We start from the raw sequence: 25126 nt of genomic DNA on the forward strand, positions 1-25126 counted from the left end.
CTGGAACCCGGTAAATCTGCTTGGTAGTCCGCAGCCCCGGTAGTATGAACTCATAGGCCAATCTGATCGATCACCAAGCACTAGATTACCACAATCAAATTGAATCAACATTAAACTACGAAATTATACTTAGGCCTTACTCACCTTCTTAAAAATCAGATAAACAAAACCAATACCCAACAAGCTTAGTTATTACCAACAATAACATTGGATCGATATTACAGCAATTCAGTTAAACAATAATATCGGTAATAAAGCAATTAATTTATTGTTCACGATTGGAACAATTCCCTCGGTAATGGTAGACGCAGGGAGCAATAAAAAATCGAGTGGCCTCTAAACGGCAGACGTATTACCTGTCATTATGCTCAACAGAATACAATACTGTGCTTGTCTATTTACTGCGTGGGTTAACGGGTTCAAAGCGTATCTCTTGGGGCCTGCGACGTACACAGGGTTTAATTGGCGCGCTCTGCCGACCACGCCTCTCTGCGGTACACATTGTACCCACTCCGGCAAATTGATTGTAATCTAACCGAGGGCGAAGTCAATGAAACTATTCAATTAAGGAATGCCTGCCACTATCCTAGTTTGGCTATGAACAACTGTTGACCCGGGACATGTCTAAGTCACAGCAATCGGCTTTGTTATGCTCTATCGTAATATCTTTATGTTGATAACTTGAAAGGTTTAGTTTTGGTGCTATAAACTTGTTCTAATTATTTTACTAGTATGTAGGAGTCTCGAAGAGGTAGGCAGGGGTGCACATTACGCTATACAATGTACACCCACTTTTCACCTTTTTGTTATAAGTTCCATGTAATCTGCCTACCCCTTTGAGGATAAAAAGGCATCATGTTGTGTGTTGTATATGTAAGTCACGTAGTTAGATGATCCCAGAGTACCTGATACATCTAAAGGTAATAAATTTTCCATACCATGAACTAGCCTATCCAATTTACAACTACGCTTGATATCTTTAGTTTGAATGCAGTTAGTCGTTATCAATTACAGCAGTAGTGCAACGGTCAGGACGTAGTCTAATCGATCTTACTTAGTCAACAAAGTCAGTTGGAGTGAATCTGAAACTCGATATATCAGATTCGTATAACTGTTGATTATATTTGATAGAATTACTTTGTCTAGTCAGTCGATTAATCGCAACTGCAAATGAGTGTGAGAATTTGTTTATGGAGTAGGCTGACGAACGAGCATACGGATCAACTGAAGGTAAGCAATCGGCACCGCCGATGGACACTGGCAAGATCAGAAGAGTCACAGTTTTTTTTAACGTTGCCCCACTCTAAACTCGATTATCTCCTGTGTCATGAAAATGTACAAGTTCACATACACATGACACCCAGATCCGAAACAATTAAAGTGTGGATCACACAAAGAGTTGCTCCGTGCGGGAATCGAACCCGCTACACTTTAATCAGCCGGTTGCTCAGACACCGCGCCAACCGTGCGGTTTCTGGAGGTGAGGGTAAGAATATTCTCAGATTGACGAAGCATTGTGAGATTTTTAAAAGTTTGTAACAAATAGAATGAAGTCAAACATAAGTTCGACCCTTTTATATAGGACTCGTCACATAACTGGCGAGAAAGCAAGAAGTTTCTTAAGCTGTATGAATATTCATTATTGTTTATCAAAAATGCTCACACCGTTCACAGCAATATGACGCAAAAAGACCGCGTCCTTTATCAGTCTTCTGCGTGGAAGTCGCCACAGCATCTTGAGTGCTATAGCTGACAGGCATAACCGTCCAGTCCCAACGGAGATGCCGTAACAGCCGTTACACCGTGGGGCTCCGGAGCAGGTCTACTAAGAGGTGTTGGTCTTCCTTACAGGTGTAGAGGGTGGCCAACCGGGTAGTTTTAGTGAGGTAGAAATTCCATACTCCCTAGTCTTTTATCCCCAAAAACATAGGCGCCTTTTGAAGGTTTCACCCCGTAAAAAAAGACATGACTGTCCACTAATGTGGAAACTAGTGCAAAGCACTAAGTCCCTACTTTCTATTCCGTACTAACTAATTAATTGTAGTCCTTATTGCAATTTGTGTATCTCAGTTGTCTAAATAAATAAACTTTATTATTCTTATTATAAAAAAGTTCGTAATTTAATTTAATTCAAATAAAATTTTACAATCTTGTTCAGATCAAATTAGGCTGGGCTTTATAGTGTATTGCTACAATAGAATTCAAGATTAATACGCATTCCAAACTAAAATCAAACAAAATATTTGAATTAAAATGCCTTCGTGTTCTGAAACTTATAATTACAAACGCCCACTGCCCACAGTGATCGCGATATTTCAATTTTACCTTTTCGATGAAGATCAAAGAAAGTTTTATTTATTCTACCGACTATTGATAAATCTTTACTTTTGCCTAACCTTTATAAGTTACCTACATAAAGTCAGCGTGATGTACTTTTTTCTAACATTTTTATACACATCCTTAATATTTCCACCATAGGTAGCAGATGGGTAACAGCAAGTCAAATTTCTGCTCTTTTCAACCGTCTTCAAAAAAATTAGGTTCTCTATTTGACCTGTATGTATGTAAGTGTGTTTGTGCGCGATTATCTCACGTTTGGCTGAACCGCTTTGGTTGCGGTTTTCTACATAGTATTTTTCAGACTTAAGAAAAGGGTTTAGGTATCTAACACCACTTAAAAAAATGAGGTTCGCACTTAAAGTTGTTGAAGTCAGTTTTTAAAAACATAGTTTTATTTTCTTTTAAATTCTCGCTTAAATTCTTTTGCTTTATTTTTTATGATAAACACATCATCGATATTTTATTATAATTATTACTTACCTATATTGAATAATATTATTTCTATAGTCTAGTTTTTGAAAGCAAATCATATCATTTGCATCATTAACCAAACCCTCACCAAACACAGCAAATAAAGTAGGCAAAAAGTATTAAAAAATATAATAATAATATAGAACATCTCTGAATTCAATATCGCTTTGTGAACCACCGATTTCATGTTTCCACGATTTTTATTTTATTCCCAATATTTTGTCGGGCTTTGAAAAGAAATCAAATGTTTCAATACAATTTATTAATTTCCGTGCTATTTACTTTTATGTACTTTGAACAACAACACAAAATAGGAATGTGTACATTTCAAGTAGAAATAGTAATACGAGTAGTAGATGTAAAAGTTACAATCGGGATCATACACATGAATAATGTACTGGGTTTTTATATACAGCAGCAACATAGTAACTATACATATATGACATAGATAGACCACACATATCGGACATAATATTGTACTTAATACCTGACAATACCTACAGACACATGTTATAATTAAAGGAACAAAATGTTTCTCATTAAAAACCCTCATCTTCCTTTAAATTGATCAATAGTAAAGAAGTCATCTGTATCTTTAGTATGAGTTTGACTTATATTTAAAGTAATCAAAACGCGAGCGCGGTTAGCGCTCGAATAAAAAACCAATCAGAGCATCGAACGGGCTCTAGTTTCTATAAAGTAACGTAAACTCGTACTAAGGGTACTGATTATGACCACAGTTGTATAGGGAAAAAAACTTAGTTCTTTGTATACAAACAAAACAAAACAAATTATTTACAAAATAATAGGAAAGAGCCCCTTTGACACAATTTTATTACTAGTACGGACTGGAGTAACTACGTCTTCATTGTGACTATACTGTACAGAAATTGAATTTAGATTAACTAATTTGTAAATATTAAGGAAAAGCTACAACTTCAATACGAGATCAGTCATTTGTTTACCTTTCCTTAGAAGTATGGTCCATACTCAAATACGGTGTTAGTCGAAGTTGAGTAAAAATCAACGTGTGCTGCCACCGAGCTAACTCGATGGAATTAAATGAAAGTAATTTCCTTCGAACCTACTCGAAGCCGTCGATCTTTCGCTCTTTCCTTGGTGCATGGATATCCTTTGGCTTAAATTGTTCGATGAATACTAAACGGCGCGCCTCACCCGATAGATTAATGCTGAATGTGTGGACGAAAGCCCATGCCATGGGTTTTAATCGACAGTTTTGCTCGATCGAGTAATTTCGTATGTGAGTACGGACCCTTAGTTCACCGTGTATTTATTATGTTATAACGTATAGCTATTCAGGTCAGGTCTCACAATGCTTTACTAAGTTGTAACTTAAATAATACCTACTCCAAGTAATCTTTCAACTAGTCTAACATAAACTTAACAGATATTATAGAACAGGCACTTAATAATTCGACATCGCAGCAACAAACACAACAGCTGTTCAGCTTAATAACACCTATTTATAAGCACAGATACCTACTACTATAGCTATATAAGTATAAGGCAGTTCATTGTTCCTCTTAAAGATACTCAATCACAGTAATATAACTACGAGATACATACAATCATGTACAATGCTTTAAACAACATCAGCCAATCGAGTAAGACCGTTTGAAGGCAGCGTACCTTCTTGTCCTACAGAATCTCCTCTTATATCTTCTTCTAGTATGAAAAACTTTGAGTTTATCATTATTAGAGAGTTCTACTATATTCAGCCATTTCTGGTCTAAATCTTCAGGCGGTTTGTCGTTTACTAAGATGATAGGTAGCCGATTGAGTTCAACTTCTGTTCTTGTATTTTTATCTCCTTTCATGAGTGCTGTTGATATTTCTGTCCAGTTTGTTTCTTCAGGGCTTGAAGTGGATTCTTTTCCAGACACAACAGTAGCGTCGATGTTGTTTTGATTTAGCTCCGATATAGCCATGTCGCCTTCGGCTTCGTCGCCAGCCTGCCCCACCTCTACGTCGAACAGACGAAACTGAAATTATAAACAGAAAGCGTTATTGAACTGAAATATTTCATTTCTAGAATATCTGATATTAAACTTTGTAGCTGATTTATTGGGATACTGTTGTGAATGCAAAAGGCAGCCCGTTTGTTACGGCTTCACGGTTTTTAAGATGTTGCACTTATTTTAATGAAATATTTTTATGTTACGCCAAGCAATCAAAGAACCTTCTTTGATCCAACTAACTTAGATTTTAAAACCTTCAACATTTCTTTTAAGTCCAAACATGAATAATCCCAAAATAACATTTAATTTAATTTAATTTAATGGACTATCACAGCAGCGGTCTCATTTTCGAGTCGACCACACAGAATCTCTTCAACATAAATTATTATAAAATTAATCAACCATCGGTAAAGCTTAAAATAAACTTTATGTAGAACGAGTACGAACAAAATGTACAGTGAAATTATATTCAATGCCAACCAGAACGGTGTAGAAATTGTAATGAAAATTCATTACGGATTATATTTGGAGTACAAGGCGTAACATTGTGGCGGTAATTACTCTTCAACATATAGCATTGTCGAACTTGGAACCAACAAACAACGTTTAAGATCGTGAGAGATGTAAATATACAAACACGCTTTATACGCCAAGATTATATATACGTACGTGTTTATATTTACACGATTAACATCAAATGCCAAGGGAAAATATCAATAAAAATACAATTTTGGGGTAACTTGGTGACTGACACGCTCACAAATACAACTAGTAGTTTCTTTCGAAAATCCCATCTTAGTGGATGATATTTTTTCCCAAATTCTTAAGGGAACCTGAGAATGTAGCCAGTAAAAGATAGTAACAATCGATATTTTTACCTAAGACATCGTCAAATAAAGACAATAATTTGTAAAAAAGTTATCTTCGTATTGTCACGCCTTTTACCCCAGAAGGAGTAGGCAGAGGTGCACATTACGGCACGTAATGCCACTGTACAATGTACATTAACTTTTTACCATATGTTATAAGTACTAATTAATACGGGGTGAGGTAAAAACGTTATCAATGGACAAAATACACCTTGTTACAAACGTGCTCACATATTGGAAGAAGCCACAGCGTTGCGACGGGCATCGTAAAACCGTAATGCGAAACAAATCCCGCGAGTATTCTGTCTCTAGAACGGACGACGATTAACGCTACAAGAATAGTGGCCTAATGAAGCTAAATCTTCCACGTTCATTATTCATTGATTACGGATCACTGGCCAATTGTTAGTTAAACGATTGTAATTAAGCTGTAATGAGATTTATGTGGTTCTGGAATAACATTCGACTCTGTAAGTTGACCCGAATCGTGTGATTCTTACGTCCCGTTGCTAAGATCAAAAGGACACTAATGTCCTTATACGATTATCTCGCTCGCGTCTTGATTAACAGCTTATATTGTTACTTAGATCACATTCTCAGTTGTTCAATTAATTTGTAAGATAAACAAAGTATGTTTATAATATTTTTTATACCATTTTTCATTTAAAATTTTCTGTTGTAATGTGTATGTGTTCGTTATGTCATAATAGCGTCGTCTTCTTTTATATGGACCTACTAAAATAAACGCCGAAAGTATATTTAGATACGTAAGTATAAGTATAAAGTTATACTTGTCAACAGCTACACCTTTATATTTGACATTTCGTAAAAAATGTGTAATACAGTCGACGATGCTTCTCATGCGACTATAATTGGCAATTTACAAAATTATCTGGCAATTTGAGCAGTGTGCAAAACATGATACCATTAAATGTGATTGCCGTCCAAAATATATTTACACATCAACTGAAATGCGAACAAATATGCGTTAAAATGTAATTATCGTTGATATCGATATACAATAAAAGGAATATTTACAACGAGACTCTCGATACGGCGCACTCCGCGCGCCGCCATTCACGGCACGTAAACGATTTATATAACCCGAGTTTCAGTAAACCGCTGTTACTGCGAACGACAGATGTCCTTTAATATTTCTAAAAAAATCAATAGTCTACCGTTCGTCCTAGATATAGAACTGCTTTGCATAAAATGGAAGAAATCTTGAGGGAGAAGAGAAATCGGATCATATTATCTGAGATGCGGTTTCGTCCCGACAAACGTTTTTGTGTCTGGGACGAAAAAAGTCGTCATTAAAACTGTCTCGTCTAAAATACTTGCAAACTAATTTAGAGAAAAGTTTGAATATAGATATAGTTGGTATTACAGTTGGTTTACATGAACTTTCTCCACGACCCGGGTATTTTCAAGGTCAGAGTAACAAGGTACTATCTAAGTCTGTGTGTTCCATCTTCAGCCAGATCTTCGCTTCACTGTTCTGGCAGAAAGGGGGTTGGTGGCCAAAAGTAGACTTATCAACGCTAAAAAAGAAAGTTTTCTTTGCAAGGCAACTACGCAATGCACGTTCAAAAAGATATTGAGCGATCATTAGGCGACCGTCGCTAGTTACAAATGAGCGGAAACGATTAGTGTCGGTCAGCCACGCTTGGCCTTAAGCCAACATATGATCCGTGACTTACCAGTTAGGACCAGTAAGTACCCTTAGTATAAGTTTGCTTTACGTTGAACGAAAACGAAACGCGAGCGCGTTCGGTATTCTGATTGGTTGGTTCATTCGCGCCGGCCAATCAAAGCGCCGAACGCGCTCTCGTTTCGATTACTTCAAACGTAAAGCAAACTCGTACTAAGGGTACTGCATTCGGGGGTTACTTGAGCTTCTCCTCACGTTTATAATAAAGTTCGCTTAGCCAGAGATTTATTGCAGCATTCCTTATATTGGTACTGATTCTGGCCACTCACTTTTACCAAAGGTTGTATTTATGACATAAATTTACCAGTCGTACTTTTATAACCTTTTTTCTAAGTATTCTGGCTATACCGCAATTGCTATTTTCATGAAATACTGCAAACTGTTATATTGTAATAGCAATGTAATAGATTTTAGTCTTTCTTCTTTATTAGATTTCTAGTCGTACCTACGCTACCTCGTCTATTTATGAACGTTTAATCTTTCAGATAATACTAGAAATAAACACCTGTTTAATAGGACAATTCTCAGATGCAAAATCTGTGCAGTACTTACTTAGTATTAGTCTTGTCTTTATAAGTACCTAATCTTACCGCCATACCCAGTGTTATTTAATGGTTACTTAACCCAGTCGTTAGTAATTGTTTTCGGAACAAAATCTCTGCTAAGGAAAAGTTTAAGTCTGATTGGTGCAGTTGGTGTATTTTGTACGATAATGCTAATATTCTGCAACCACAATAACACAACAAACAGAGATGAACACGCCAGCTTTTCCATTGAAAATATACATATTTATACAGAAGCAATATAATACCAATGTAACTATTTTTGTACTTGTATTTATAAATACGCAAACAATACCGTCTGAAACATGATTTATTGCAAACATTTTGTCAGAATAACCAGATCGTGCAAAGCCATTTTATATTTATAGACACTAAATTTTTCACACTTACTGCGATGCTGAATATTACATGTCGTGGTGGCCCAGTGGTTTAAGACCCGCCTTCTTTTACGTGCGGGTTCGATATCTACCAATTGCAAGTACCAATGTGACATTTTCCGAGTTTTTAAGATTATTATATAGACACCACTGACAAACGGTGAAAGAAAAACATCGTGAGCAAACCTGGGCTTATAATTTCTAATTATAAGTGATTAATGTTCAAACCTTCTCCGTGTGAGAAGAGGCCTTTGGTCAGCAGAGGCCACTATTAGGCTGATGATGTAAATATTACATTCGGAGTTTATTAACATTTTATTAATAAGACAATATTTTTAGCGCACTTGACTTCGCTTGTATAACCTTGGTTGCCATTATAATTTAAATTTTGTAAACAATGTGTTGATAAGGTAAATAATTCTGCGAAACTTTACAACCGCTGTCAATAGGAGCGCAGACTGTTAACTGACTAATGATAGACAAACTTATTATATTTATAATCCTTGAAAAACTTGCGAATATCTATTAATACGAACTGTAACTACGCAGATCTTAATCAACACCTGTTTTGTTTCAAAATATTTGAATAGATTATCAAAACGAGTCTTCGTAAGTGTAAATAAATCATGCTGACTGACTCATCTATCCAAATTTTTCTTCGTCAGTTTCACGTTGTTTAACAATTTGTTTATAGTTATTCTACAATAATATTTATACAGTGGGTTCATAGCTATAGAATTCTTTCCGGTGTCCAATTTTTACTAAGTTTATCAAGATATCAGTACATTCACAAACTACCTCATTATCGATTATTCCCGAACGTAATAATTAAGCGTCAACTCTAAAGATAAATTCCCAGAGCATATAGCCAAACGATACTTTTGCGATTGTCTACAGAGAGAGTAGAAAACTAAATGTATGGGTAAGACAATGACAAGTGTAAAAAATTACGTTAATCTCATCATTATAACTTAGTTTTCTACTACTACTAGTCTTTATAGACAAGCGCTTAATGGCTAGCTGCTCAGGTTCAGCATCATTATCCTCAGCCTGTTCTCGTCCACTCCTGGACTTAGGCCTCTCCAATGCTCAGGTTAGGTCACCAAAGTTCATTAATATTAAAAAAAAAACTAAACAATCCAGTACAAGTTATTTTCCCATGTACTAGGTACGTAACAAAAACGTCATGAATTTGATGTTCCATGCCGTTGTTGTTTTTAGCTGTAGACTAAACACGTGGACTGGATTGTACAGCCTTCAAGTCATTCTTGTTATGCTTTCATTACATTCATGCTGCTTGTGATTGTGTGTGAGTGGGACTTGATACTTGTCAAAGTTGCTCGTCTAACAGTTACGTGTGTTTTAAATGTTATAGTTATGAAGATCAATATTACATGATTGTTTGCATCAAGTAATTGGTCGTGTCGTTAAATTGTTTTGAGACTAAACTTTTAATATTATTTGGTCTTATCTTTTCCATGTAAGGACGTTTTCCTAAATATGGTTTGTTTCTTAATCTGCAATCTACTTACGTCCTACCTACTACGGATTTAAAACTAGTAGACCGATCTTAGATTCTTAGATGCGTAAAAACATTTTATTGAGTATAAGGGCTACAATTTCTTTTAACAAATCCAAGTAATATTCCTAAAACCTTCTCCTGATTAAGCTACTATACTTAAAACTGTATGCCCATAAACATACATGAACTCGGTTAACAAAAGCAATACAATGGCAGATAAACTAAAACAAATAACCAACAGTCTGGTGCTCATACTCGTATAAACCTCCTTTATCCTCGGTTTTTATGCATTACTTCTAAAATTCTGCCATAACAACGTAAAACAGCTCAATTTAATAGCATTGCCCGCTGCACCGAGGAAAAGTTTACCGTTCAACTAGACAAAACACAAAACATAAAACCCTCTTCATAACTTACACCTGATTGGATAATCCAATATAAAAGAAATAAATTTAGTATCAGACTTTATGTATAAAGAAGCACCAACCAGTTATTTCATCCGTTTCGTTAAGTTATTACCCCAGATAACTATCTAAAACTAGACTGAAGTTAACTATCTACCTATCTAGTTTTAGACATGACCTAAATTACAAAAAACGTGAACATGACGTGGTCGAATAAAATTCAAGTAAAATTTAATTTAAATTAAAAAATAAAACCCGAATGCAAGTCTGACGTAAGACTTCTGGAACGAAATCAATCACTTAGAATTTACAAGTTTTTCTTAAACACGTGACCAATCTAAATATGAACATGAAAATGGTTTTTGTGAGAGTAAATGAGAAGAGAAGCTGGTATCGTGTCGTGGTGGCTCGGAGGCTTAAGACCGCTTCTCATGCATAAGAGTGCAGATTCAAAACCTACCAACGACACGTACCAATATGACTTTTTTCAAGTCATAATATGTACTTTCCAAGATTATTTAGACGCCACTGATAAACGCTGAAGGAAAACATCGAGAGGAAACCTAGGCTTATGGTTACTAATTATAAGTTTGAAATCGCCAACCTGCATTGAGCAAGCGTGGTGAATAATGCTCAAACCTTCTCCGTGTGAGAAGAGGCCTTTGGTCAGCAGTGGCCACTTATAGGCTGTTGATGTGTGTGATGGGAAGCTGATACGTATAGTACTGGTATGTATTAGTTAGAGAATGCGTCATATGTAATAGTTATCACGTAATTTATTCGCCACATTATAAAGAAACTCATCAGCTACAGTACTTCACATCACATTTTAATCTTTCGCGCCGGTTTCTGTAAACACGCTGTCAAAGCAGCATCAATTGGGAGCTAACGTTAACGCAGATGTTTGCGTTTGCATAAACGCAGGTTCGCTGGTGATTCAGATAACGTTTACTGCCGACTACCGGAGATACCACGTTACCTTGCCCTCTGGTTCGTAGGTACTGTAATGTTTTGTTTGCAAATTCTTTAGTTTATAAAAACATTTTTAACCATTCATAAAATTGTTTGAATGGGCATACCATTCTTTCGAAAACTGGTTATAAAGATGATAAATCATCTTTCTAATTGTATTAAGCTATAAAAATATACACATCTCTATTACAAAACTCCGTAGTCAATCATACTCATTCGCCACAAGCCCTCCAGTGTCGTTAAAGCGCCTACCCGGCCAAATTAATAGCTTTCCAAAAAATACAATAACTGCAAAACTCATAAACATAACATCGCAGCCGGTACTCAGAACTTTATGACGAATTCGGTTGCAAAAAAGACATTAAAACTTCGTCGTAACGGACAAAAAGGACTCTTAAAATGATGAATCATAATATAAATAATACTGTGGCAGGGAAGTTGTCGTTTGACAAAATGTTTGCATTCACTGGGGATACGTTGCGTCATGCCTGTTTGCAAACATGTTGAGTAATGTGCCGCATAGTGACCCGTGGCCAGCTAAAATATTTCCCAGTTTCATAAACATGTCGGGTTTATAGAACTAGGAGAATACTATGTGCACTCTAACCATTAAACTGTCTGACTTGTTCTAAGGAGTAACTGTAAGAAAAATGTTCTGTTACTAAGTAGGTTTGTGTAATCTTTATATATATAATTCTTCTGTACGTGTGTATGTCACTGAACTCCTCTTAAACGACTAGACGGATTTTGATGAAACTTTTTGTGTGTGTTCAAGAGGATCTGAGAATGGTTTAGATTCACAATTTTGTCCGCTGGACAAAGTTTTTTTAAATAATTTTTAATTTATTAGTAGTTGTTGATTTTGGAATGTTTTACATTGGATCGGACAGACGGCGCTACCATCGCAGTGTCAAATATTAATGACGTTAGATATTGTCATAACATTTGAATAATAATTTTCATCAAAATGGTCCAGAATGTTTTAGCTTACGAGTATTAAAAAATGTTTAAAATTTTCTAATTAAAGACGTGTAGACAGGACAACGTCTGTCGGGTCCGCTAGTATCCCTATAATTAGGTACTTCGTTAGTTTAGTGCTCGCAAGCGTGGTTTATGAGCAAGGGATATTTCAAAGGAAAAAACGACCTTTTCAAAATTATAGCTCACTGTACACACGCTCCAGATTGCCTTTAAAAACATTTTATGCTGTGGGTAAAAAGCCTGTTTGCTCAGGAATTCTGATAACCGGTGAGACTTTGTAACAGAATTTGTCCCTCTAATTGGGTTGCGGTGCCATCGAAGTCACTTAGTGCAAAATATCAGATGCTACCGCATCCGACGGCTGCAGTAGTCTGCAATATTGCACCCGCAGATTATTATTTTAGCGGGAAATAAGAGCGTCGCTCTGAGCTTATTCGTTATTTGAAATTGGAAAAATTCAGTTCTCCATTTCAATTTCGTAAATATCTTTTTATTAAGTAAAATATTTTCTTCTACCCGTGTAGAACTTTGTATTTATTTAAAGCGAAGTAAACAGATTATATGGTATTGATCATTAGCCATATTGGGAGCGTTTCTACTGCCAGGACTTATAACAGACTTGCTTAACGCATTAAAATATGATGACTTAATTTAATTTAATGTCAAATTATTATTAAGTTATATTATATTGGTTTCTGTAATAATAATATGTAATGTAATCCTGCAAAAAGTAGTAGAAACTTTCCAGATTTCTGTTACACTTGTAAAACTAGAAAGGTGTCGGTACTTATAGCATAGGTTTTCCTTTTTTAAGTACCGGCAGGACATTTTTGAGGTTATGTACCGTACCTACTAAGAACAACTACATACCAGCTGTATTATTGTATGTTTTTTTGTAACAATAATAAATAAACTTTAAAATTATATTATGATTGGTTAAAAAAAGATCAACAATAGTATAAAACTAAACAAACAATACAAATGCAGACACACAGACACATCTATGAATATCATTTATATGTGCTCTCTTCATACAAAAACAGTTGGAACTCAATATTTGATCTGAAAATATTGGTCCGAGTAGTACGAGTAAAAATAAAGTTGTAATTAAAAAAGCTTATTACATTTTGTTTTTATATGTTCCAACGGTTGTATGTTTTCTTTAAACTCATATACAATGATGTTTACTGTTCACAAAGGCCGTAAAGACTACAAAACAGTGGGTACAGGTCTTAACGAAACATTGTTTCTCTTGCATCAGCATTCATTTTCAATTTTACGGTACATTCCAATATTAACACATTAATACTGACAGTTTCGCAAAACATTCATTGAAAAGTTTGTTTCTCTGGAATGTGATAATGAACTTCATTAACCTTCATTTGTGTTTCTTTTTCTTCTGTTCTGACAATTTCTCAATTAATTTTAGATTTTTGACTAGCTTCTACCAACTGCTTCGTTTGAGTTCCCGTGGAATAAAATTGTGATATTCTATCACCCAAGTCTACTCACACCATGGCCACCAAATTTCATCAAAATCCGTTTAGTAGTTTCAGCGTGATTGACGGACAAACATTCGATATAAGAATTTCGTGTTTAAGAAAATAACTTCGTGACTTTGAACCACCTTCAGTTACTTAATTACAAAGCAATAACTCAGCTAACACATATAAAGCAAATCAACTTAATAATTCTACAACGCACTGCACTATCAGATGACCGCAACACAACACTAGTTAGTTAGTTAACTATAAATAATAATAATTACCCTGTGTTTTTCCCTGGAGGCTGTGTAGAGGATCCAGGCGACATATACGAACATGATGAGGGCTGGTACCACAAGGCTGGCCACTATGGGGATGCGCCGGACCCAGGCATGGTACAGCGCAAGTATGAAGAGAGATATCCCCACCAGAATGGCCATGTACCGACCCGTTCGACGCCGTTCTTCCTGTAAAGTGTGTCGTATGAAGTTTAAGTTAAGGTTTATAATAAATTATTTGTGACTCGAATGGGGTAAAGGTGCACTGTATGCTGCGGTAGCTGAGCAATTGGCTACCACACAGCGTTCCATAAATTGTTGTTTCAGGTCTGGGTGTCATATGTACATGTGAAATTGTATGATTGTTAACGCACCCACGATACAGGAGAAAATTCTAGTGAAGAGTTTTGATGTGAAAAGAGGTAATCCTATGATCCTATCCTATCCTTTTGCTATACACCGGGCATACTTCCATAATCCATCCTATTTACAGAAATATTTGGAAAATCCAAAATATAACTTGTAATACTAGCATAACCAAGCAGTCACACCTAATACCTCTCGAGGCAGATAGAGACTGTATGAGCGTACGTATCTGTCGGTGCAACATAATTATTAGATGAGATTTAGTGATTGATTGTATGTTGTAGAGTTTTTTGCAAGAACTGTAACTCCTTTCTTAGTAATCAACTAGCTTTTGCTCGCGACTTCGTCCACGTAGCTTTCGTTCAGTCGTGGACGTTTTCCGTCTGTTTTCTGGATGGTGATAGTAATGAGATTCGGTGATTTAAAAGATAGAGAGATAACTCTCTTTTTCTCCCTTCATTTAGATAAAGACCAGACTTGTTTAAACCATTAAGCATTTGAAATGTTCTCGAAATGTTTCATTCAACCATTTATCCGGTTTCCCGGGTAACAAAATGATATACGTCCGGTGTGTTGTCTCTGGCAATATGGCACGACACGACAAACCTCAGTCGACATGTCTGACAACTCAAAAATAAATAAAATGTTCTGTTACACGACTAACACGTGTCTCTCTGATGTTTGTCTGGTGAAGTCAAGTATAGCAACGCGGGCTGTAGTGATTACAAGGGTCCAATCAGAACAAAAATTAAAGTTAAGTTTTCGTAAAACATGCTTAGCAGGTTACCTAATGAGCATGGTTAATAAGAAATAAAAAAAAATGTTTGAATGAAAATATTTACATAGATAAAGATTTATTTAAAGAAGCTATATTACTTTTGTTCTGATATCCTTCTAGGTTCATTCCAAACGCTGAATGTACTCATGTTGTCGAAAGAGAGGTGGAAGTTATAATATATACAAAAGCTTAGCTATTACGAGTGTATTATTGAAACTGTAAAATTATCACCGTCACAATAAAACATCGGTTACTCCAACCAGACGCATTGCCATCGTAAAAGGAAAATATCATACTAGATTAGACCATATTATACTCCAAAAGAGCAGCGACGACACAGCGGTCATTCTATTCACAAACCTGGAATGAAATGCGGAACTACGGAAAATTGTAACTTATTCAAAAGGGAACTAGATTCAAAATGCAGCAGCACTACAATGCAGCAGCTAGTTGACACGTGTGGCTTCTATCTAAATTTGAAATGTCCACGAGCCTGTAATTGTCACCGGTTACCGGTAACCGCTCTAGCGTTAACGATGATTGGCGGAGTAAATTGACATGCTGCTTGAATTTCCCAGCCAGACAGATATATTCCTTAATTAATCGCTCATAGGTCTTAAAATTAAATCGAAAGGAATCGTATAGAAAGAAAAAATAATGAAAATACATTTATATTTCACACGCAAAAAAAAAGTAATAGTGTGTAGATACAGTTTATGCAAAGATTTGACGATTCCTAATGAGACCAGTCCAGCATGTACAAGACAGGGCTTTAAACTAGTCTTCTACTGGCCCCAAGTGGCTCACGGATGAGCAAGCAACCAGAACAATTTAGTATAGGATATTTTGTACCAAAGATAGCAATAGAAACACGACTTAAATCATTATACATATGTACATACATGGCCCCTTTATTATCCCCTTATCTTTTGTCTTAAACAAAATGTTCTTCACTCGTACACAGTTAGAAATTACATAACATATAATATTACTTCTACCACAATATAAAGCTGGAGGACTTCTTAATATATACGAATCAGAAACTTTATATCTCTTTGGTGAAATGTTAAAACTTCGCTCGCTTATTTACGTGCACGACCGATTCTTTATAAAATGTTGGAAAATAAATTGTAAAGAATTTTAAACGAAGACTGATATTACTGTTGCTTATTTGTTGGCAGGGTCGAATTGGGTCAGAGGGTCCTGTGAAATAGTGACCCAAAGAAGATATAATAAAAATATATCATCTTGTTTTTGGTCTTGGACTCTAACTTAGGGAGGACCACACATATTAGAACGCGGATATATTAATAAAATATTACTGGGTAATCACGCCGCCAGAGACAGAAATTCTAATGAGGACGGGTAACTAGATTTTTATACTTTTAAGGAGTGTTCACATCTGAACATGAATCACGTATTATCGGCCGCGTAATGCCAGACCAGTACCCTTAGTATGACGCACTCTCTTTTCGAATACTTTAAACGTAAAGCAAACTCATACTAAGGGTACAGACATACGAGTATGTATAGAAAAACATTTGACCGTTCACACTCAACCGATGATAATTATGTTACTGCGACTATCGCGTATCGTTTTTTATTAACTATATTTATATAACGTATTTTACAACAGATATGAACCATCCCTTATTCGTGAACGGAGTTGCGATCAACTACGAACATACCTAGTCTACACTATGTACAGTCCGCCCCTGATAACTGTCTCTAAATACTCCCGGATGTTATTCAGATAATATAGAAAAAAAGAATGCTTTTAGATTTACCAATAAACGTTTACGTTACGTTGTTGGACTATTGATCAAAGACAAGCGATCGAAGAAATTAAAAATAGTAAGACGGATTTAGGATTCATGAACAACGAGCTTGCACTTTGAAGGTTAAAAATATCTGTGAAGAGAATTTAAGGTTTTTTAAGTATCTAGTGCTTAAAATCACTGCATGGTTACCCCACATACCAACAAATAGATGCTATGAAAGTAATCAGTTGAAAAGAAGATAGCTTAAAATGTCGTCGATACTAAATAATTTGGTAAAAATGTTTGATGGTTATGGAAACTGCACTTAATCGAAATAAATAAGCTATCTTTATAGCTTATTTATTTCGATTAAGTGATAACGACTTCAGAATATTTAACACATACATACGTACAAGCTCACGCCTGTTTCCCTTGGGGATAGACAAAGAATATGGAACACCAATTGCTACAATTCTTCCTTACCTCTTTCGCTAATTTATACAATAGTTAAATAATTATTTATAAAATCAGTGTTGGGAATATTCTACAATACATAATTACTATTTCCAAAGTCGAGTAGATAAAATTGACAGCACCCGTAGTACGAGTTTGCTTTACGTTGAACGAAAACGAACCGTGAGCGCGTTCGGCGCTCTGATTAGTTGATTCATGCGTAGCCAATCACCGAACTGCTGCAAGAATGAGGAATTTCAATGTAAGTACCCAAATAGCTACCTTGTTAAATCATGAGCGCTGTTAATCATTTACAAAAGGCATAAATCTCGTCATATGTTTAACGTTTGGGACATAAAATGGTTCCGTGGCAAACTAAATAGAACTAATTTATATTTATTGTACCTATAAAAACCAATCTCTTTGTGGTCAAACAACTAGCGTCCTTAGCGAAAGCTGGACCCGTTTGTTTGTTATAAAATCTAGAAATATAATTCCTTGAAAGTTTATTGCTGTACCTAAATAATGTAAAAAATTTATAATTTATTTTTAACCTCCCAAAACCGCTGCAACTCGTTTAAGCCAGGATTTACAATAGGAACAACCATGAAAACACCGCAAAACTGAAGTCTCAGGGACATGAATGAAACAAATCAGAAGATATTAGTAGACAAGAAGAAAGAGAAAACGATAGTTTCCACTTCACTCGGTGAATTTTATGCAAGAGACAGAATGACTTAAGCCTAAAGACACAAAAAGAGACTGCACAACTGGGAGAAGCCCAGTCGCCAAGCACCACGGAAATCTGAATTAAAACTAAGTGAGTCCTATATGTGAACAAAAATAAACAAACAATACTTCATTTCAAAGAAAGGTAGGTAAAAATTGTATGTATATTGAAACCACTTTTTATTATATCGGATCGTTGTTGCTCCTGAGAAAAGCAATGTAGGTAAGTAGATACGTAAGTACCATCCCGTGCGTGTGGTTTGTTCTTACTCGAGTTCGATGCGCACAAGGTCAACCACAGACCACAGTAGTATCTTTTATTTCATTTCAGAAGTAAATAGTATCTACTCATAAAAATTTCGATAATCTCTCTCAGTAATTACCTTCTGACATGGAGATGGAAAAGGACAATGCATTTCGTTTTCTCTTTTGCGGATCAAACATGATAAGCTTTTATATAACATAAGTGAAAATTATGTACACATTTTCATAAACAATTCTACGCACGTAACCTACAGGAAAAATACATAACGTACCCATTGTTTTGTTGAAAAACATGGGAATATTTTCCCGTCAATAAACTGTCATCTATATTTAGAAGATGGGTATCATCAAAACACGAGGGCGATATAACCAGTAACAACGTTAGGGCGGTGATTAGATTCCGACCGTCCCTGGCCACCTGTGGGCCTCGTCTCTGAACCGCATCAGCTATCAATCAGGAACCCTGATTCAATCACCCACAGATTGAGATAGCATACACCCTGGTCTCACGAAAACCATCCTTATAACTTACAAAATAAAGTTCATAATATTGGAGTTTTTTCCACGAGGCCATGTAATGCAAGATCAAACAGCTAATGTTTGTCTTATCGAAAGTTCTGATCGAAAGAAATACTTTTAACAGCAAACTGACATTTATAGAGACATTAATAAATTTTGCATGTGATTTTGTTTGTGTCAAAAGGCGCCAGTGGTTTTCCGAAATTCTACAAAGATATGCATTCTATATAAGCCGTAGTAGAGTAGACTGTAAAATGCATCTTATAGTTCTTACTACTTTTTTTGGCACAAACGAGGATAGGGAGGCATTTGCCCTTTGAAACGATCATGGTTGAAATCTATGTATCTAAATCTAAATCGTCATAACCTCAAAAAACCGCTACAACTCCTACAGGAGTTGAAAGACCCAACCCTAAAGCACCACGTACTTTTGAATAAAACTAACATTAATAGCCAGTAATAGCTATTACTGACTGTTCCTACTACTGTTAATGACTTGGGGTCTACACATTTAACAGAGACCGGACAGAAGAAAGCTAAACCTTTCAAAAATATTCAAAATCCCACCCGCCAAAGTTGGAAATTTTAGCAAAATATGTAGGTGACCCATTCAAGCAGCAAACTGTGGGAGTTTGGAGAAAACAATTAAATGTCTTTAGATTACAAATAAGGGCAACAATAATATCTATTGACGTCATACAAAATTATATCACTTGATACAAACATAATGATGAATGATCTCATTCCCATAATAGATTCCCGATATAGCTTTCATTCAAAAACAACCTCTATTTATGTAATGATTAAGTAACTTAGCGTTTGTTTATCATTCTGTTATTATCTGCGAATGACAGGTTGTGAACTAGAATAATAATAAATCCGTCTATTTTAAGGCTAGGCTCTAATCCTGTCTCTGGAGCCGAGGACTAATTATAGCGACTGACTTGCTTTCTATTAGAGGAGCCTAACAAATTTTGTACCAAATGCGTAAGACTACACGGTTGGCTTCCGCGTAACGTGTAGCGGGTTCCCGCACGGAGCAACTCTTTATGTGATCCACAAATTGTTATTTGGGGTCTGGGTGTAATGTGTATGTGAACTTGTATGTTTGTAAACGCACCCACTATACATGAGAAATTCCTAGTGTGGGTTTTTATGAAGAAAAAAAAAATGTAAAGAAAAATATGGAGTTGAAAAAATAGTTTTCATTAATCACACTAACACCAAACCAGACAGAAATTAGTTAAAAACCAAACAAAACAATTAAAATTCAAACAAAAAAGAAATAAGTCTGCGTTAGTGTCCCACTTTGGTACAAGCAGGTAAAGTTGAGTAAGGTGAATATGATGTGGCAGATTTTTTATTAATCAAGAAATATTAAGACCAACTTGACAGTGAAATTGAAAATAAAGAGTATAATACAAAGACCTCCTCCCCACTAGGAACATTTTGTCAAACGACATGTGTCTCTGGAGACAACTGTGCCTTGTCGCACAGTCAACAATGACGCGGCGACGTCGTCTGACGTCCCCGACATCGTTCGACATCGCCCGATGTCTCTGAGGAGACATGTCCCTTCGACAAACGTTCCTTATGGAGGCAAAAACACGATGAATTTTATAAAGGGTGATTATGACCACGATTAATTGTTTGTCATACTCAATACTCAGTAAGCCTTAGAACGATGATCTTCGATATGGGACTTATGGACCCAAGAAGATTTGAATCAACCTTCTATGACCATGTTTTATCAAACAGATAAGTATTCACAGTACCTATTGTATGAAAACTCTCAAGCATGGTTATGAATTGAGAACGTCAGTCCTTTTAGACCAGAGTTCAATTAAATTGTTACAAGCGTGAGGTACAATTGTATTTTAAAAAGTTAGCACTATGTATGTTAGCATGTACTAACGTACCTCCCGTTGAGACCGCTTGGCTTTCTGCTCATCCTGTAAAAGAAGAGCAAGGGGATATAATTACATGTACTTTGCTTCAATTTTTTGCCAATTTCGACCAAATTGTGATCTCAGGATCGATTTGTCTTGTTCTAAAATATCGCCGACATCACATATACTGAAGCAAAAAATATAAGCTATTAAAAACCACACTGTTTGAATTACCAAGAAAAATATCACTGTTAATAAAAATGTTTAATTAAAAAGACAACCTAATCAAGACGTAAAGGAAAATTAAGAGGGTCCATTACTCTTCCCTAATATGTAAGAGACGCCTTCATAGTCTACTAAACATTGCCATGATACAAAAATACTCAAACGACGTCAATTGCAACCTTACTAGATTAAAATTGATTATTAAATTATTGCATTGAACTATTTTTAATCAGGGCCGTCTATCTATTTATTACATTGGCCAACAATGGGTTATTTGCAGGCGACACTTCTCGTAATAGAGGCTACATAATTACATCATCACAAACAGGTTGGAATTTCGTATTACCGTGACCACAAAGCTGTGATAGTTTAGTTGGGTATTTGAAAGTTCCCCGCGGCCAAATACAACGAGAAGTAGACACGGACAGACGGCTTAACTCGGCCCCCAAAGGACCGAAAGGATAGTGTCAGACTTACGGAAACTCGCCCACTTTATCACCCACTAACTTTAACCACTGTTTTTCTTACAAACCCTCATCATTCTTTCGCCATATTTATGTTACATCTGATTCTCTTTTCACTAAACTGTAAATTACGACGTATACAAATACAAACAGTATTTTTACTTTTGGATATTTAAAAAACTGCGCCCGTTCTTTGCCTGTCAATGGTAATAGATTTGCATTGAAAATTATGGTCAGTTGTGGGCGAGAGTTATATCATTTGTTCGTTTACATGCATTCACGAGCCCCGTCTAATAAACAGTGTTCCCTTAAATTAAGATATGCTTTATCTATTATCGACGCGGTTCTTCTCTCTCCCAACTTAAACACAAGAATAAGAGACTTTTAACAAGAAAACTTCATAGGTTGTTAAAGGTTTCGTTGGGACGACCGTTTTGGGATTTCCCGTATAATTTCGATCTTTTATGAAAACCTCGATGAAATTTCAAAGGCTTCAAATTTATTATGATATCCTAAAACGTTGGAATTGTAAAAATGTTAGGATGAATCCACCCACGTAGAGTCATCAAAGTAATTGTTCCGCTCAACTAACTCAAAAGTATAATGAGAGACGATCAAAGGCTTTCTTTCAATTGAATTTACTTTGAAAATCAGAAATACGTTCACTGACTGTAAACGACAATAATATCTAGGTATATAGGCATGTACTATTCTGATTAAAGCACTTGAACTTTAGATTAATTTATGAAAAGTTGACGACAATACTAAATTTGGATATCACACTTTTTCATAGCTAGTACCATAGTAATGACATTACGACAAAATACTTGAGATTTACGTGTGGGAGCGCCATACTTCGGCACGTATAGGTCGGCTCAACCGGAGTGATACCACGGCCTCACAGAAAACTGACGTGAAACAACGCTTCCGTTGTGCGAGTAAGGTTGCCGGAGAACCAATTACCCCAATTCCCAATCCCCGATTCCCCAACAACCCTTAAATTCCTAACCCCCAAAAGGCACGCAACGCACTAGTAACGCCTCTGATGTTTCGCGTCTCCATGGGCGGCGGCGATTGCTTAGCATCAGGTGATTCGTCTGCTCGTTTACCGGCTTATACCATAAAAAATCTAATAAATCGTACTCGTTGAAGAAATAATTTTATCCAACAGATATAGATACTTACCTAATTAGCTTTTTTTACACTACACAAGAAACTGTTTTGTTTTCTTTAATGCTGTTCATTTTAGCAACTTTATGTCTGTAGCCACCGCCGTAACATACACAGATCTAGTAAATATTTTACGATTTCTTTGTGAATGAGTTTATAGAATGAACCGTTTTTATTCTCACCCATTTCTTTCTCTTTTTTAAGGTTCTAATTAACACTTGTGTCAGATTTATTTAAGATTTTGAATAGGACCTATCGTTATTAAAATATTAGTTGAAAGGCGAACTGATATAAAAGCGATATTTTTTGCGATGTTGGGTGGTATTCGGTATTATACGCGATATTCGAATCAGCGAATAAAAATATCGCTTAGATCTATTAGCCTTTCAACCGTCGTTATAACATTAGGTTATTTAATCACAAAATACACAGTTGCAACAAGTTGTATGTCATCATGATACATTTTGTTAAATAATTGAACAATAATGTTATTGTATGTACCAGATTAAATTAAATATACTTAATACATACATTTATGAGCATAATTATGTTCTTGTAAAGCGCGAATAAACTCCAAGTAATGTGAACAATGGGAGACGCAAGTACCTAAGTACCTGAAACTTTGTTACAGAACGCAGTGACAAGCAAATTCTTAGTGAAACTTATACGATAACAAAGCGAAGTTATCTTATAGTTGTACCACACAATGTAACTACAGTTACACGTACCTGTTAATGTTTAGTTACACAAACTGCTTTTTAGAAATTATATTCGTGTGCATTACCTTCACAAGAGAATCTGATGATTTCTGAGGTGCTGGCGAGCCTTTGATATCATTATTCAACTTCAGATTCATTGTTTCCACGGTTCTAAAACACAAAACAGCGACTAATCAGAAAAAAAAACTTTAAACAAAAACAACGGTTAATAAATTACGCGCGAAATGTTTTCTTTCAAAAGTCGTTGCTATAGCAACGCACCTGTCACTCATATACACAGACTATAAAGCGCGGTGGTGTCGCAGCAAACACTACGAAAAGGCGGGAATCGCGGAGTGCGTGTGCGCGTATTACCGACACGCCGGCACGACTACACGACTACACTGCAAACGGGATAAACGGCACTGCATAATCATTTTACGCCTTGCTTGCTCCGCTCGTTAAAAAACGAGTAAATCCCTATAAGTAGTCTATCACCCAGACAGCTATACTGACTATAGTTCCTTGTACACCAGACACTGTAACAATGATGCCATTAATCACTAACACGTAAATATCAGCAGCTGAAGCTTTCCAGATCTCAATTTTATGGTTTTGCTAACCACATGCTATCTATAAAAGAATTTCGCTAAAAACGAAGAATTCGCGAGATTATTCCAGTCGATTTTAACATCGGAGGTGTTAGATTAAATCACTCACGGCACTAATAACCGTAAAAAAGTTTTCAGTACTGTTTACAGTTACTGGCAAACGATTGCGGGAAGCTCTTAGTTGATTAACTATTGTGCGAAGGGAATGCTTTGATCTACCCAGCCGTCGTTAACTAATAATAGTACTTGTAGACAAATAGCAAAGAGAACAAAGTTGCATCAATGTATTGCACAGTTGACATCCTTAGTTCGTAATATATCGCCACCAAAGTCAAAACTAATACGTAGTAAATCTTATTGTTTTGACTTTCCCATTAATCTTAATGTTAAAGAAAAACCCCGAAGTATTAGAGAGAATAGAGATCCCTACACCTAATCTCTCTTTGCCTCTTCAGACACACATCGAAATACATAAAATATAAAGTTCATTGTGTGGGCGTTGAGTCGTTGACTGTATAGAGAGAAGACAAAGTATAATAAAATTACAAACTTCTGTTTACTGAGTGCAATTAAATTCTAACGGTAAAGTTGACATAACGTACGCGTAATACCGTAATGAAATGCCTGAGCGTGTCGTTAAACTCAATGATGTGGACCAGAACACGCAGTTAAACGCGTTCCAAAGTTTTCCATTACTTACACCCAGTAAAGGAATAAGGAGCGGACTTTTAACAATTTTATCGTATCACGGAAAAATATTTTTGTTATTTTTTTAGGACACAAAACATCTAGTGTGGGAGAGTTATGCTTCGGCACGAATGGGCCGGCTAACTGGGTAACCACGACTGCCCAGAAAAACGCTTGCGATGTATTTCATTGTGTGAGGTTACTTGAAACCCAATTAAAAAAGGGGGGTCCCTTCCCAACCCCCGATTCCCCAACAAGCCTAACATTTCTAAGCCCCTAAAGGTCGGCAACGCACTTTCATATAACGCTTCTGGTGTTTCCTGTGTCCATGGGCGGCGGCGATTGCTTACTATCAGGAGATCCGCATGCTCGTTTACACGTTACGTTTAAAAAAAATCTAGTACAACACTCTAGCATCGAGTCCAAATTATAACATGAATTATAAGCGAATGTGTAAACACAATTAGAACCAGGAGGTTTCCAGGAGGCAACGCGACAGATTTTCGTCCATAAATACATAAATAATTGGCCCTAGTCATGTTGGTTACTATGTAAAATTTGG

General features: G+C 36.0%; 1 protein-coding gene across 2 annotated transcripts; it reads right to left on the reverse strand.

Moving 5' to 3' along the window:
* Nucleotides 1–2925: 2925 nt before the first annotated feature.
* On the reverse strand, nt 2926–23742 carry LOC118267016 (uncharacterized). 2 transcript variants are annotated; one of them, XM_035580734.2, is made up of 5 exons: nt 23549–23740; nt 23353–23437; nt 20740–20772; nt 13958–14140; nt 2926–4814 (listed from the first exon to the last, which is right to left on the reverse strand). In XM_035580734.2, exons 1-5 carry the CDS (start codon nt 23557–23559, stop codon nt 4425–4427), a joined length of 702 nt encoding a protein of 233 aa, XP_035436627.2. In that variant the 5' UTR covers nt 23560–23740; the 3' UTR covers nt 2926–4424. The 2 variants fall into 2 exon arrangements, with proteins under 2 accessions (XP_035436627.2, XP_035436628.2); XM_035580735.2 differs by lacking the exon at nt 20740–20772 and having other exon boundaries at nt 23549–23742.
* Between the last annotated feature and the right edge of the window lie 1384 nt (nt 23743–25126).

Source organism: Spodoptera frugiperda, chromosome 23, assembly GCF_023101765.2.
Source record: "Spodoptera frugiperda isolate SF20-4 chromosome 23, AGI-APGP_CSIRO_Sfru_2.0, whole genome shotgun sequence".
NCBI classification, from domain to species: domain Eukaryota; kingdom Metazoa; phylum Arthropoda; class Insecta; order Lepidoptera; family Noctuidae; genus Spodoptera; species Spodoptera frugiperda.